Raw genomic sequence first — 15775 nt, forward strand, 5'->3', positions numbered from 1 at the left:
CTCCACTATTCTGCAAATAGAAAGGTGTGTAAACTGAGCTGAGGTGCGTTTACCCTCCACTACATCCCCCGGTGTTCCACCCACGTAATCAAAGGGATCAATCAGAGCTATCAAGGCAATTAAGGGTGATTGACGACTTTTACACTCCAGCTCATCTGTGACAAGGCGGCTGTCGGAAATGATTCTCGGCGCCGCTGTTTGTACAGCCTGAGCATCGCAGGGCGTGAGCTTGGCAGGTGCCGAGGCCGATCTCTCTCACCTGTGTTCAAACTCGTTTGAAGGAAACGATAGCGGCAATCTGCATTTCAAGAGCCAGTTGCCTAGTAACCCAACCTGTTCCACTCCGATGTCATGCGTTATAGTAAATATGCGTGATTCCCTGCCTCCTCATCACTTTATTTATTATGATTACAGTATTTTCTTATTTCAAAGAAGGGTGATTTGCTGTTGTTGTGAGGTCAACCCGTGTTTCATTGCACTCAAAAGAGTATACTTAAGTGCATATTTCATTGACTTGAACTGATAATGGTATGCTGACTTTTCTTCTCATTTCAATTCAACTTTCTACCTTTTGAATATGGCAAACTGGGTATTAGCCACATATTAAATAGAGTATAAAATCGGATTTATAAATGTTGTTTTGACTGCTAACCATCCGGCGCATCAGACAATCACAATAAAAAACAATTTCCCTGAGCTAAGTAGATTATGCGATATTCTTCTGCATTAATATCCTATCTCTCTCACCGTATCGATTTGTTGATGACAAGCTAAGGGAGAGAAATTGAGGCATTTGGGGCCTGTGAGTGAAGGGTTTGCGATGGTGTTGTACATCAAATGCGAAGGCACAGCCTCTCTCCATAAGCCTGGCTGCCAGTTATCCTCTCCATGCGTGTCATTTGAGCTGATGGGCTTGGCTCAGTTGTCTCCACTGCTAAGCAGCGCCAAACAGGGCAGAGCCGGCCAAAAAGACCCAAATGAAATAAGAGCCCTTTACATCTCTGTGCCTATTCTTTCTATGTTGACAGTAAAGGGCTAATTGAGCTCAAATGCTGCGGTGAGTACGGACATAGGGGAGTAAAATCAAAGAGAGACCTTCCTCTCTGTTCGGGTCTTTGCCGGTCATGCTTTTTGTATCCTCTTTTCTCTCTCCAGCGTTTTTACCAGCAGAAGTTGAAATGGGGACAGACGATGGAAAAGTTGTGCTGCTGTGGAGCCGAGTTAAAACTCTGCAGAGCCACCAAAAGAGATTCATGAAACATTTGCAAAAGCACTTTTTTTTTTTGTCTCTGTTTTGTTAACGAAAGCTTGCACCTGTTGTTGTTTTTAATTGGCATGCAAGACGAGCTACAGAACAGATGATTGGAAAAAAAATTCACATTTTAGCACTGATGTTTTTATCCAGAGTGATTTATAATGAGTGAGCAAGGTAGGAGGTTCAGTGTTTTGCTCATAGACTCTTCAGCAGGACACACGGCTGTTGTTGGGATTGAACCTGAAACCATCCAGTTACAGGACAGCCTGTCTAACCGCGAGGCTCCTCTTCCACCCCAGGCTGGTATAAATAAGGTCTTTCTACCACAGTGCTGTGGTCTTGAAGAGCCAAATTCAGCCTGGGCAACTGGAAGTGAGACAAATCACTCTTCTATACCTGGGGGCTGTGAAACTCTGTCATGGTGTGGTGAAAGAAATTTTGTACAAAGATCTTCTTTATTTAGCAGTATATAATTAGTAAAATGTAAAAGCTGTGATCAGTAAAACTTAACTTTAACTGTAAGTCTAACTGTAAACCTTTGCTGTGATTTGACTCTCCCATAATCCAATTTATATGCACATGGGCTTTGACAATATCACACAGTGGGATAACTTAGTTCTGGGTATCTATTCTATTAGTTTCCTATAATGATGTATATAGTGATATAGCTAAACATTTTTATAATTGTAAGACAACTTATACACTAGCATTTTATAATAAACATGTTGTACAGGCAGTGCTTCGATGTATATGCAATATAAGCTATGTTTGCTAACAGTTCAGTTGCTATGGCTGCTGGGACATGGCTTCATTGGGCATTGGCCACATTGACGAGACTTGTTAGCAAAACAAAATCATTGCTGATTTTGTTATTTTCATAGGATTTGTTGACGATAAGAAATGCATTAAAAAACACCAGCCTTATCCTTTAAACAAAATCTGGACAGAACACAATCTGCTCTTGTTTTCCAACGCTGACAGCAACAAGTGGCAGTTTTTGGAATCACTAATTCCGACCAAAAAGCACAAGTGCCCGCAAATAGTTTCCCCGTAACATGGTCGACACAGTTTTATAGCATTATGTAAATGTTGACCGGCATTTGTCCTCTGATCTCATTGCTTTTCTTCCCCTTCTCCTGAATGCCCGTTTCATTTCAGAAACAACGTGGGAGAGGCCGTCCAGTGCGCCCGGGACGCCCAAAACCCCCCTCCGACACAAGAACTCTCTACCAGCAGGTATTACAAATCTCTCTCTCTCCACCCTGACTCTATATATCACTTCAGCTTTGTAGTGCCCCGGGGCTGTGAATGCTTCTAAAATTCCATAGTGGCACAAAAAGCAGCCTGCTCATACACACCAAACGCACACACTTCCTGTGACTAATTTTATCTGTAGCCTCTCTACTGCAGAACTAAGGCCTCCTCTGTCTTTCTGTTGGCACCGCTCCTTAAGAGGCAGCAAACAGCAACAGCCAGTAAGGTTTGTCAGATGTCTCCCAGTGTCAGAAGTGGTCGAACGCCAGCAGCAGCTCCCATTCATTTGTATCCCTTCTATCATGCAGTCAAGTCAGCGTCTGAAGCGCTGCATAGTTTTGCCTCAAACTTACAAGCCCGAACTCCCACGCATACTCAGACATCATCATCATTTTGAACAAAAAAACAGCCAGTGCGAATGGGAAAATGCTTGCTCATGTTGGCTGCACAAGTCAATAATCTCTTGACGAATTCCCATCAAGCTCGGCTCTGTTTTCGACTACCTGTCTCCGCCCCATTAAAGACATTTATCAGGCCGCAAAAAACAAAGAGACAGTTCAGCGCTGCCTCGGCTCGGGTCGTAAAGATAAGTGAATTTCCCCGAGGATCAAATAGACGCAGCGGAAGTTTACAGCGGGGCACCTCATCTGCAGACACCGAACAACAAATGAAATTTCTCTTTCCTCTTTATCTCTCCCGCTCCTCACTCAATTTCCCTCTCCAGTGAATGGATTTCACTCGGGCGGGAGTCCCTTGCATCATGTGGATCATTCGCACAACAGTCTGGTGAGGAAGACCAGCACAGAACCACAGGTAAGGCTGTCTGGCACTTCTTTTCTTCCTCCTCCTCAACACGATAGGCAACGCAGTCTCAAGAGATTTCGTGAAATTCCGCGCAAATTCCGAATTACGTGTTATGGAGATGAATAATGGGAAGGTCGCGTTCCTCCACTGTGAAAGGATTTCACCATGAATTGGACTCGCCGTTTTGACGTCGGCCACCTAAAAAGGTTGGCTAACGGCTGTGTTAAGGCAAGTCTAACAACTTAGGCTAAGGTTAGGGTAAAGTTTTGGTCATGATTAACGTCTTGGCATGAGCTGAGAATTGAACCCAGGTTGCTGGAGTTGAAGGTAAATGTATATACCCATCCACCCCCCCACATACACACCCTTAGTTTCCACTATTTCAACGTCAACCTACTGCCTGTTACGTAATCCTTTCCTGGTGGGGAAACGTACTTCTCTCACTTTTCATGCACCTTATTTGCATTTTAGGACATCATGCTCATTTCACAAAATTTCATGAGACTGTTATATGACTGTATTTTGTTATATATTTTATGTATAGGTGCTCCCAGTGGAAATCAAACCCCATTTTCTTTACTTGGACGCCCCAATAGACATGCATTAGGACTAGGGGCCCACATTTGATACGATTCTGTCCCAGGAATCCCCATATGGCGAGATTTTTGTCATTGTTGACTTAGTATTGTATTGTAGTAGGCTTGGGCCGATATTTGGTAATATTGAATATCGCGATATTTTCTGTGGTATCGCATATTGTGAAACCTGTGATTTAAATAGTCATTCCTATACATTCTCTAGTGAATTAGTTACATTAAATTATTCCTCATTTTGCCGCAATGGTGACTCCTTGGAACCTCCTCAAGGGCCCTTGGGTGTCCCCGTACCCCACTTTGAGACCCGCTGTCCTAGTCATAGCAGTGTTGGTGTCTTTCTCAACCCACTGAGCTACACAGGTCCTCTTCCTCCTCCACCTCCTCCTCCTCCTCCTCCTCCTCCTCCTCCTCCTCCTCCTCCTCCCTCTCTACCTTGTCTTTAATGCCCTCACACACTTTTTGCCTCAGGCTGTTCAGAGATGAGATTTATTACAGCTTCCTTTGTTTAGGCTCTCCCTCACCACATGTGAATAACAATGCTACCTTGTACCGCCTGCTGCAGGATATTATGACTCATTTATTTCTCTTACTGTCTGCGGACACCTCCAAAGTTACAGTCATAGATGTTGTCATTTGCTTTTATCCAAAGCACCTTGCAGGAATCATGAGTGCGTACTTCATTCTGAGCGTGGGTGGGAATCAGACCTTATGAACCCTGGCATTGCTAGAGTCTTGCTCTACACTGGACCTTTAGATATTCATAAAGTGCTCAGAAAGCACTTTAAAGGGAAACTTTGGCATGGTCTGGTGTTGTGGTTTAAACAGTTTTTGTGTCAAAGTGAAGTGGGAGTAACTCAAGACCACATGATTTTATAATGTCTCTCAGTTTGTGCCCGTTTGATGGTTATATATTCTCTAATCTTTGACCATACTTCTAATTTCCATGTTTCACACCTTATTTAATGTATTGTACAGTCCAGTCAATGCCAGTAAAAAGCAGCCCAGGTTTAGTTTTGCAGTCTTATGCAAAACCATATGCCATTGTCAGGTGAAAGCCTAGTCAAGTTTTGAGGAACTAAGAAAAAACAGCCCTTTTTTTTAGCTTGACCACAATTAATTTTTGAGTTTACCCAATAAGGGTTTGAAAGTGTTTTATCAAACCAAGGCGCTGTAGAATTTTCTCAACCCATAGAGGAACCATGCAATCATTCAACTGCAGTTAAATCATGTAAATCAGCCAAATTGGAAGTTATGAACACATGATAACAGCGATTTGTAGAAGGGTGTGAAGTGTTTTCTACATGACAAAATGTACAAATTGCCTCATAATAGTCTCTTTATACAGGCGTAATCCCGATAAATCATAGATAATATAGAGTATGTTTGGCTTGTGTACGATGATAATAATGATGCATGCAGTATGTTTCCACACTTTAGATGATAAAAACCGCTCTCTCTTTCCTTACTCATTAATGGAGAGGGTGATAGCAGTTTAGAGCAGATTAATCCCTCCTACATTATCTGTTCCCTTGATCATAATTAGCCAGGCAATCAGGGTGCAGTTCTACAGTATCCACCCACTACTTATTCATTCTCTCTGTTCATCTCTCCTCTTTTTCTGTCTCACACGCGCTCGCACACACACAGAGCCATTCAAGTATAAAAACGCCATCCCGCTACTGATGATTCAGTGTATTGCCCTTTTTATTTCTGTCGTTTTTTTTGCGGGCGAAGAGGTGTGGTGCTTTTCAAACAAGTGCTCTTTCCTTCTCTTTCCATGGCATGGGCAGTGTGGGATGTAGTCTCTCTCTCTCTCTCTCTCTCTCTCCCTCTCCCTCTCCCTCTATAGCTGTCATCCTTTTTCTCTCACTTTAAGTTTATACTTCTTTCCTCATTGCTCTCTCCCTCCATATTTATTTATTTATTTATTTAAAATACACTCCATACACTCGCACACTGATGATTTACCTCAGGCCACTGGAAATTATTCTGAGTGTAAATGTGGGAAAACACACACATACACACACACACACACACACACACAGAGAAAGCCAACCACGCGGTGCTTTGCGCTGCAGAACTACCCTCCCTACTCTGCACGGCAACACACACACTCTCACACACACACACACACACACACACACATTCACAGCAGCAGCAGCAGCAGCGGGAGCGGGAACAGCAAGAGCACCCAGACGGACGCTAATAGAGCTCGCCAGGAAAACACTGTCTTTGTGTGTGTGTGCATGTGTTGAGCGGCTGTGTGTGTATGTGAGCGATCATGTCTGACACGGAGGACGGTTTTGACGGAGCGTCCTACCTCTCTCCGCAGAGCCCGGGATCAACGTCGCCCACCAGGAAACAGAACAAGGAGACCTCTATCACGGTGAGTAGCACAACTAACCAGAACTCTCAACTCCGGCTTTCACCCGACTACAGCGGCCCCAAATTACCACACTTGAAGCTATATGTTGTTAAAAACCTCAGGTAGTTTTGCATATGAAGATATACTGTAATATAGTTTTCACAATTGTGGATTTTCTCTATCATTCCCTAGTGACAAATTTGTTTCTGCTGCATAAATTCTGCTGTAAATCCAATAAAGGACAGTAGAATATCACATGTGGCAGCAATATACAATAAGCAATAAATATACCTCCATCTATACACATTATTGCTTGTGAACAAGTTGCAAACAGAAGGTGGGACGACTTTCCTCCTCAAGCATTCTCTGCCTTTTCTCTCCGTTTACTTTTTCTGACCGGGAAGCAAGTGTTTTCAGTTGCTAGTACACAGATTCAGAGTGACATCATCCTCTCCAGCATCCAGCATCCGGATGATTTCCCCCTCTTGTTTGTTGGGTCATCATGTCCTGTGGGCCTCGCGCTCGCTGAATAGCAGAGGTGCTGTTTTGGTTTTAGAGGTCTAGTACGGGGGTTGGTGGAGCTCTCTCTCTCTCTCTCTCTTATTTTTTCTCTGTTTATTTTTCTTCTTCACTCTACATTTAAAGCCACAGCCTTTTAGAGGGTGGAGGGAGATGGAGGAGGTGGAGGGGGGGCATGTCTCTGCTTCCATAGCAACCAGGATGATGCTATTGATAAGCAGATGTTTATAATAGGAAAGAGAGAGAGAGAGAGAGGTGAAAAGAGCTACATTCAGTACTGGTTTAGTCCCACATTGATATCCGCTAAGAGTCAAGAGTTAAAGAGGCCAATTGATAGAGGGCAGCGAAGGTCAGGGAAGAATCTATGAGAAAGTGCTGGAGGCTGTGTGTGTGTGTGTGTGTGTGTATGTGTTGAAAGGCAGTAGTCTTGCCCTCATCTTCATAAAGAAAAGAAGCGGGGGTCAGTCTTGCGTACTGCGAGCTGTCAACCTCTAGACCTCAGCAGTGATTAAACAGGAGGCCGTTCCCTCAAACAAATTATAAGCTCCATAAGCCAAGATGCATTTGAATTAGAGGCCTTTTCTCCTTCCTCTTCCCTCCATTTAAATCTGAATATTGGCTCTGCGCTGAGCTGTTTGGGGTTTGTCGATTTGTTATGAAAGGCGAGGTTTTGGCATTAAACAAGGGTACGCTGGTGCGACTGAGTCTGTCAGATAAAGTTTTTTTATATATAAACACAGTGCATCCTCACTCCTGGCTGTTTACCTCCTGAGGTTAATTGGAATGAATGTGAGAGAAGATAAAGCTTCTATTGTCTGCCCCGAAGTCCCTGCTAAACCCTCTCTCTCTCTCTCTCTCTCTCTCGCTCTCTCTCTCTCTATCTCTCTCTCTCTGTCTCTATCTCTCTCTATCTCTCTCTCTCTCTCTCTCTGTCTCTCTCTCTCTGTCTCTCTATCTCTCTCTCTCTGTCTCTCTCTTTTTCTCTTTCTGTGTGTGTGTCTCTCTCTGTGTCTCTCTCTCTCAGTCTCTCTGTCTCTCTCGCTCTCTCTCTCTCTCGCTCTCTCTCTCGCTCTCTCTCTCTCTATCTCTCTCTCTCTGTCTCTATCTCTCTCTCTCTCTCTGTCTCTCTATCTCTCTCTCTCTGTGTCTCTCTCTTTTTCTCTCTCTGTGTGTGTCTCTCTCTCTGTGTCTCTCTCAGTCTCTCTGTCTCTCTCACTCTCTCTCTCTCTCTGTCTCTCTCTCTTTCTCTCGCTGTCTCTGTGTGTGTCTCTCTCCCTCTCTCTCTCTTTCTCTCTCTCTGTTTCTCTCTCTCTGTCTTTCTTTCTCTGTCTGTCTCTGTGTGTCTCTCTCTCTCTCTCTGTCTTTCTCTCTCTCTCTCTCTCTCTCTCTCTCCCTCACTCCCTCTTTCTCTCTCTCTCCATCTCCCCCCACCTCCCATTTGGTTTGCAACTGCAACACAGCTTTGGATGCTGTGTGTTTGTGTGTGGTTGCATATACAGTACATTAATACATGCATATATGTATTGAATTGAACTTAAATCAATCAGTGACGAATTGTCAAATCTTTGTCAATTGTCAAATCTTGACCATGTACAATTGTATCCAAGGCAGCGGTGACAACAGAGAATTTCATTACCAAGCGGAGAGGTTGTGTGGTGTAATTCGTTAATTACATGAGGCCCCCACATAATACAAGTCTCATCCACCTTACTCTAACACCCTGGTGGTTTGAAGAAAAGACATAAGAGCACAGCACAAAGCCCCGAGCACAGAGACACAGAGACGGAGCGAGTTGGAGTGAGATACATGGAGTCATATAGAGCGTCACCCCAGAGCAGAGCGAGGCAGATCCCAGCAGGGACCCATTCAACCAACAAATCCAACACTCCTGCTGCTGGGAGAGAGAGCAGACAATTAACTGCGGCGAGATAATTAAGGGCAGTCTCTAAGAATCAATTTCGCTGATTGCTCCGGGCCAAGGAAGAGGTGCAGAGTGCTGCGCTCGAAGGCAGAACCCCCCCCCCCCCCCCCCCCCCAAAAAAAAACCTAGAACCACAAAGGCTGCGTATCGACAATACTATCCCCAAGGACGGGGTGAATAGAGAAAAGTGAATGAACAGTCGTGGGTCGATTGGAAATGTCTTCTTTACTTTGGTGTGTTCTTGGAGCTGCAGAGATGAAAGAGTGTTGCCAAAGCAACAGAGTGCGGAGTACCTTGAATAAAAAGGTGTGTGTGTGTGTGTGTGGATATTTCTTTATATAAACTGTATCTGTCAACACATTGTGTACCGTTTGACCCCACACTGTCAAACTGCTGTACAGTAAAACTCATCAAAGTGAAGCTGTCACTCTCCTGATACTGTAATCCACTACCATTAAACTACCCCTTTATTGATCTACCTTCTCTCTCTCGCTCTCTCTCTCTCTCTCTCTCTCTCTCTCTCTCTCTCTCTCTCTCTCTCCTCCCTCCAGATTAACTGTGTGACGTTCCCAATGCCAATGAGTATGCCTGAGCAACAGCTGCTGAAACCGGACGAATGGAGCTACTGTGACTACTTCTGGGTAAATGCACCATAACATTACAGGGGCAATAAGTAACATTTTTACTGCCCCATGGCACAAAAACACCATAAAATATCTCTTTCAATACTCAATACTTAATGATTACTTCACCAGGTGCTGAGATTCCTAGATTTCAAAACTCACTTTCCAGCTGGCACTCTGTTTTGGAACAAAACCTCCTCTCAAATTTGCATTTCAAGACACACTTACCTCTTCATGAGACGTTTCTGCCGGATCGCTGCTCTAATTAGCTGGAAAATGTGACTTTATTGGTTCTGTCAAGTGCAGGCCACCGTAGCTCAAGGGGACAGGTGTGGGGGACGGGGGGTGGGAGGGCTGTGCCATAGACTTGTGGAGGAAGAGACACGTTCTATTGATGTTGTTGCAGCTCCTACTAGCTGCCGCACAGTACAGTATGTAGTAATAAGCTGCAAAAAATCTCCGTCTTAACAAGCCCTGTCGTCTCATATTTAATCGTAGAATTCTACTTTAATTAAATAAGCTGAAAGTTTCTGCCAGTGGGGTGAGAGAATTTTACTGCATTTTTTCTTGAATTTTCTAAAAGCAAGTGTCTATCTTGCAACCAGCCAGAATAAGGCATGCAGCAACTTATATTGTAAGAGCTGACATAATATAATAATTGGTCAAAATGTAATGCGGTCCCTCTAAATGGGTTGAATATGTAACAAGTGCGATGGTTGGAGTGAGTGTAACTATGTTGATTTGAATAACGCCTCTTAACACCAAAGTGCTGTGGCAGCACAGTGTTGCTGTAACTAAGAGCATCGCTGAACTGCAGATTTAATTCATGCATCGACTTAGCCACTGCAGTTAGAAAATCACCAAGCTGCTGTCTGGTATGTGGATGTTCAGTTGGATGATGCTTGTTTGACCTCTACCGTACTGCCTGGTGTACAAGCGCACACTGGATTTCCTTCATGCATGGTTCTTAGGGCTCTGTGCTGCCTAAACAGTGCATACCGTAATTCCCCTAAGCAGTGTGCATTGCAAAAAGCATTGCACATGAACAAAGTGACCAAACAAATAAACACATACACAGAGCCCGGCTCTTCTCGGGCACCTAATAAAGCCTGTTACTGTTATTGATTGCCAAATAATATATGAACATCTTCAGGCTGATTTTGTAATAACTGAAAAAGTTAATATCCCATTAATCTAATAATTAATATAATCCCATTAATAAAAAAAATATTCCAATATCAGTTTGAAGATATTATTACATATTCCAAACAGGTTGTATTACATTTTTGACTCTTTTTAGTGGGACATTTTATTACAGTTTGAGTTATTATAATATCATAGTTATTATCTTATCATATAATTTGCAGATTACTAGTATCAAGACAATGACTCTTGATCAAAAAAAAATCTTTAAATAAGTTGCTTTTTATTGGAAAGTGCAATTATCTCACCCCAATGGTGATTTTTACACTTGTTTTAAGAAAAGCAAGATTGTAAGGCTCAGCACTAGATGAAGTGACTTAAGCTGGATGTGTTTTGCAGTGTAACCACAGGAAGGAAAACAATCCTTCAGTAAAGTGATTCTGCTTCTTGCTCGCCTTAGCAGTAAATCACTCATTTAGCGTCCCTGAGAGTCCGTGCGAACAAAAACAACACCGGATCCTTTTCATCTTTCCATCGCGACTCCACACTCATCTGAGATAGGCTGCGCTGCACAGTGAGAAACGGGATCGGGTTTACAGAGATCCGACAGACAGAGCTGTAGGATAATACATGACATGTAGCTGGTGGGACCGGTGCGAGCCAGCTGGCCTCCGCCGGTCTGTTTGGACGCTTCCCCACCCCTGCAGTGTAATCTCAACCAGGTGCGGTGTGCAGTGCTAACACACTCCAGCGATACACACACGGAGGCGACAACACAGCGGAGAAACTGTACACCCGAGCCTGGGAATGGCAAAACAAACCGGATCAATTTTTATTATGAACCATACAGCGCTCAGTCCTCCCAGTTATGTAACATGGCCTCTGTTCTTGTGTTTGACTGATATGAGTGTTTCAAGGCTGGCGCTGATACTGATATTTTTAGATATTTTGTGCTTTCATTCTTTAAATTTGATCATTTTCATGCCAAAAAAATCCTCAAAAATTATAAGTATTCAGTGTTTCCCCCCTGAATTTTATTCTTTTCAAGGTGGAAAAGCCTCTGAAGCGGCATTTGATAATGATAATAAAACTTATTCATTGTGTGGAATATGTCACATTAGAATCAATTCAGGTTAAGGGCTTCCCATAGACAACCAGTGTAGTATTGATCAATTCTACAATAAATATGTAATCAAACAAACCGCATCATATCCTGATGCGGACTGCACACTGACTGGCTGATATCGGATTTTTTTAAATAAAAGGTCAGTATCGGCCCAATATATCAGTCCAACTCTACTCTGGCTTGCTTTGTTTGCCTGTTTCCACTCTAACAGCCTAAGTTAATGCAGCGTTTAACTAGCGCTGCTGCACTATCGTTAAGTATTTCAGGCGGTATGCGGCAGGCAGCCGGTTTATGTCACCGAACTCTGCGGTCGAGGTGTGATGTTTCCATGTTTGTTCGCTCAGTGTGTTTCTCGTGTGTTTGTTGTGTCGATCCTGCAGACCGATAAGAAGGATCCTCAGGGCAACGGCTGCATCACAGGATTTGAGGTTTTGCTGCAGAAACAGCTGAAGGGGAAACAGATGCAGAAAGAGATGGCCGAGTTCATACGAGAAAGGTAAAAGCCTGTGTGTGGGTGTGGGTGGGGGTGGGGGTGTGTGCGTGGTCAATTTTTTAATCAGCAATCTCCCAAACTTCCTCTTTTTCACGCTTCATCTTCAAGTTACCATGAAAACCAAACAAGCTGTTACTCAAACAAGCTATTTCCCCTTTTTTTTCTCATTGATCTACATCACTCGATTGCACAACGCAGGAAATGCACATGGAGATGGACGGAGTGTTGCAAATGTGGTGTGGTAACAAAACTCTCCACTTCCCCCTCAGGATAAAGATAGAAGAGGAATACGCCAAGAATCTCTCCAAGCTCTCCCAGATCCCTCTAGCGAGTCAGGAAGAAGGGTGAGTGACCTTCCTCCTCGAAGGATTTCCAGCAGAAAGAGGAACCTGCATGGAAGATGTGACGCAATACTAAAAAAAAAAAAAAAAGGAAAAAATGTCCACTTCAACATTGCAAAAGCTTTCTGCCAGAATTTCCACGATTCAGCCACTGTGGAGATCATGAGGTTGTTAATGATCTGTTTTTAGGTCTCCTTGCCCTCCAGTATGTTTTGTAATAATAATCTGATTCTTTATGGATCCCTGGAGGGAAATGTTCTTTCTCTTGAGGTCAGAGGTCAGATACAGAATAGCACCATGCAGCCGGCGTTGAGTCAGTGTCTTGCTCAAGGACACTTCAGCAGGGCGGATGCTTGTCGTCACGGAGGCTTGAACCGGCTATGCATTGACTTCTTATATATTGTAATAATAATAATAATAATAACTTTATTCTTATAGCACTTTTCTAAAAATGATGTTTACAAAGTGCTTTACATACAATAAAACCCAAAGAGACAGTGATGTAAAAGTACCACAATTAAATGAAATAAAGTTGAATACAAAATAATAAATAAATAAATGAAAGGTAATACAAGAGATACACAGATACAACTAGAAAACAGAGATAGAAGTAAAAACAGATAGAATTTTACATAAAAGTGAATGCCCAGACAATAGAAGTTGCCCCCTAAAGAGACAGTAATAAATAACTAAATAAGTAAAAAAACAATAAAACGATAAACACAATAACAATAAGATAAAAGGAAACTTTAATGATCCCTGTGGGGAAATTGGGTCACTGCAGCAAATGGGAGCTATGTTAACAACTTCAGCTAGAACATATGAAGTAGAAATGTATGGATGAAAGTCAGCCAGCCAGCCAGCCAACCGGCGAGCCAGCAAGAAAACAAGCCAATTAGTCAGCCAATCAGCCAGCCAGTCTGCTAGCCAGTCAACTAGCCAACCAGGCGAGACGTCCTGGTGCGAGTCTGGGTCCGGAGGCCCTGTCAGCGAAGCTGTGAAACAGTACGGCCTTCCTGTAAATCACTGTATCCTTTGATCTCCGTCCTGCGGCATGCTTCAGCTATTAGAGAGAGAGAGAGAGAGGAGGGAGGGAGAGAGTGAAGATGAGGGCAATGAGATTTGAGGAGACAGACCATTTAGTTGTGTGTGTGTGTGTGTGTGTGATGGGGTTGGGAGGTGGGGGGGAAACCCTGCGGAGAGAAAGAGTTTGCAGCCACTCCTCTTTTCTTCAGTCTGACAGCAGAGGGGATATCATGCTGAGGCCGGCTCTTTGTCTGGATCTCTGAGGGGATGCGGGAGCACGGAAAGTAACGTGATGGGAAGCTGAGAGGGCCGCGGCCGGCCGAGGAGGTCCACAAAGACCAGAAGCTGTGATTTAGGTCGCGAGGACGGCAGCGTTATTGTGAGATTCCACGATGAAGTGGCTTCAACGCATAGCAACGTGACGGCATGCAAGAGTCAGAAAGGATTTGATCTGATTTTACTTGTGTAAAGTCAAAATTGTAATCCAAGTATAGTCAGTTTCATCATGCCACTACACTAGTGACATACTGGTAAATGAAAAGTAGGGATGGGACCATATATCGAAATTCAATATATCGCAATACAAAAATGAATCGTGATATTAGCTCCATTTAATTCTGCTGTGGTAATCACAGTTGTGTACATCCTAGCAAGCCAATGCCATCGTTAGAAAGACCTGTGGCTCAGAAATAGACATAATTCTGCACAGTCAGACTGAACTTTTATTTATTACATCGTATCGTGGTCGTATCGCATCGTGAACCCCGTATTGCGTATCGAATCTTATCGTGAGATAAGCGTATCGTCCCATCCGTAATATAAAGGTAGGTAAACTATGAGTGAAAACCATTACTTTATGCTTTTATTCTGAAAAGACCCTACCCTCATATAGATTACATCAGTTTGTATACTCTGAATTTAGAGTTATAAAGATGAACATCAGCCTAAAAAGGCAGGCAAACTAAGCTTAGTCGGGTTTACCCTCCACTGCATCCTTGAACCACGTTGTTTACATGCATATCAGATCACCCCTCTATATATTAGCACTGTAATGGAGGGGGGTAGAGTGGGATGGAATTGTCCCATATAGAATCCAGATCATGCCAGCCAGTTCGGCCTGCCCACGCCCAGAAAAGTGCAACACAATACTGTCATTATGCTCTGCCTCGGGCCAGCGCTGTTGTCCAGCCTGGACAATCGCTGTTTTGTTGGTCGGTTCCTACCATCCGACCGGCCGCGGCCCCGAGCCAGCCGTCTATTCCTGAATTTACCATTTGTTCGGTAGAGACGTGGCCGCGAGGCATGTGACCACTTTTCATTGCCACCAATCATGCGCTGTATCTTCCGCTGAATAGAGGGGAGGACATGGCAGGCGATTTATTTCACTGAGATATGTTGTTGGCAAGCGTTCATTTGTCATGGGAGACTCTTACGCTGTAAGAGCGCAGGGTCATGGCAGATGTAACTTATTGACTGTGAATAACATTTGGAGCGGTGCAGTATGTTTTTTGCAGCTTGGAAGCGTAAGATATGAGCTCAGGCCTGTGGTTCCTCTAGCTTCTCATGTGTTTTGAAGGTGGAAAATGCACCTGTATGACCTTTTGGCTTGGGAACTTACCCTCTTTCTCCTTGGATTTTCTGTTGATGCAGTTTGAGTTTCTGTAGGTGGCTACAGCCCTTTTCTTAGTCTGTTCAGCCATGGTGGCTATCGCTGCTCATGCTCACTACCCAGCTCTTCTTCTGTTTATTCCAAGCAAACCAGAAATGTAAACCGCATCACTTCCGTGGAATTTTCCCAGGAAAGTCCTACCAGACACCAGGTGTTTAGAACAGCAAATGTAGAAGCTTTCATGAACTGGCTGCAGGTTGAATCACTTAGAAAGCAGCAAAACATTTACTTGTATGAAAATGTTGCGGATTATTACGTATCCACTAGGGATGCCCCGATAATGTTTTTTGCCGCCGATCGTCTATGAGCCATATCTGCCGATACCGATCGGCCATACCGATAGTTTTTTTGTTTTGTTATAGCAGCTGGTATAGCAGTATTATAGGTCTAACAGTTTCCATTTTACATACATTTCATCCATCAAATTGAGTCCTGGTTAAAAGGTATCTACATTTTATTTTTTTCTACCTCAATATTTACTTGATCATTATGTAAACAAAACCATGTGCGTCCTAGGTAGCAACATGATTTAGTGAGATAACGAAGCACAAGACTCAGAGTGTTGCCATTTGCCTGTGTTGTTGAGTCTAGTTAAATAAATGGAGACACCCTCCGAAGATATATATCCGTTTCAGTCTTT

The 15775-nt window shown here is 43.4% G+C and overlaps 1 protein-coding gene across 2 annotated transcripts in view; it reads left to right on the forward strand.

Moving 5' to 3' along the window:
* Nucleotides 1–15775, forward strand: part of gas7b (growth arrest-specific 7b) — a 48973-nt gene that overhangs the window by 16979 nt on the left and 16219 nt on the right. The window contains exons 3-8 of one of the 2 annotated variants that reach the window (XM_078290689.1): nt 2414–2491; nt 3234–3322; nt 6242–6295; nt 9266–9355; nt 11987–12102; nt 12369–12443. In XM_078290689.1, coding sequence (XP_078146815.1) covers nt 2414–2491; nt 3234–3322; nt 6242–6295; nt 9266–9355; nt 11987–12102; nt 12369–12443 — 502 coding nt within the window. The remainder of the gene's footprint in view (nt 1–2413; nt 2492–3233; nt 3323–6241; nt 6296–9265; nt 9356–11986; nt 12103–12368; nt 12444–15775) is intronic. The other variant, XM_078290690.1, reaches the window with a different exon arrangement.

The sequence above is a fragment of the Centroberyx gerrardi genome, chromosome 20 (genome assembly GCF_048128805.1).
Source record: "Centroberyx gerrardi isolate f3 chromosome 20, fCenGer3.hap1.cur.20231027, whole genome shotgun sequence".
Taxonomy (NCBI): Eukaryota; Metazoa; Chordata; class Actinopteri; order Beryciformes; family Berycidae; genus Centroberyx; species Centroberyx gerrardi.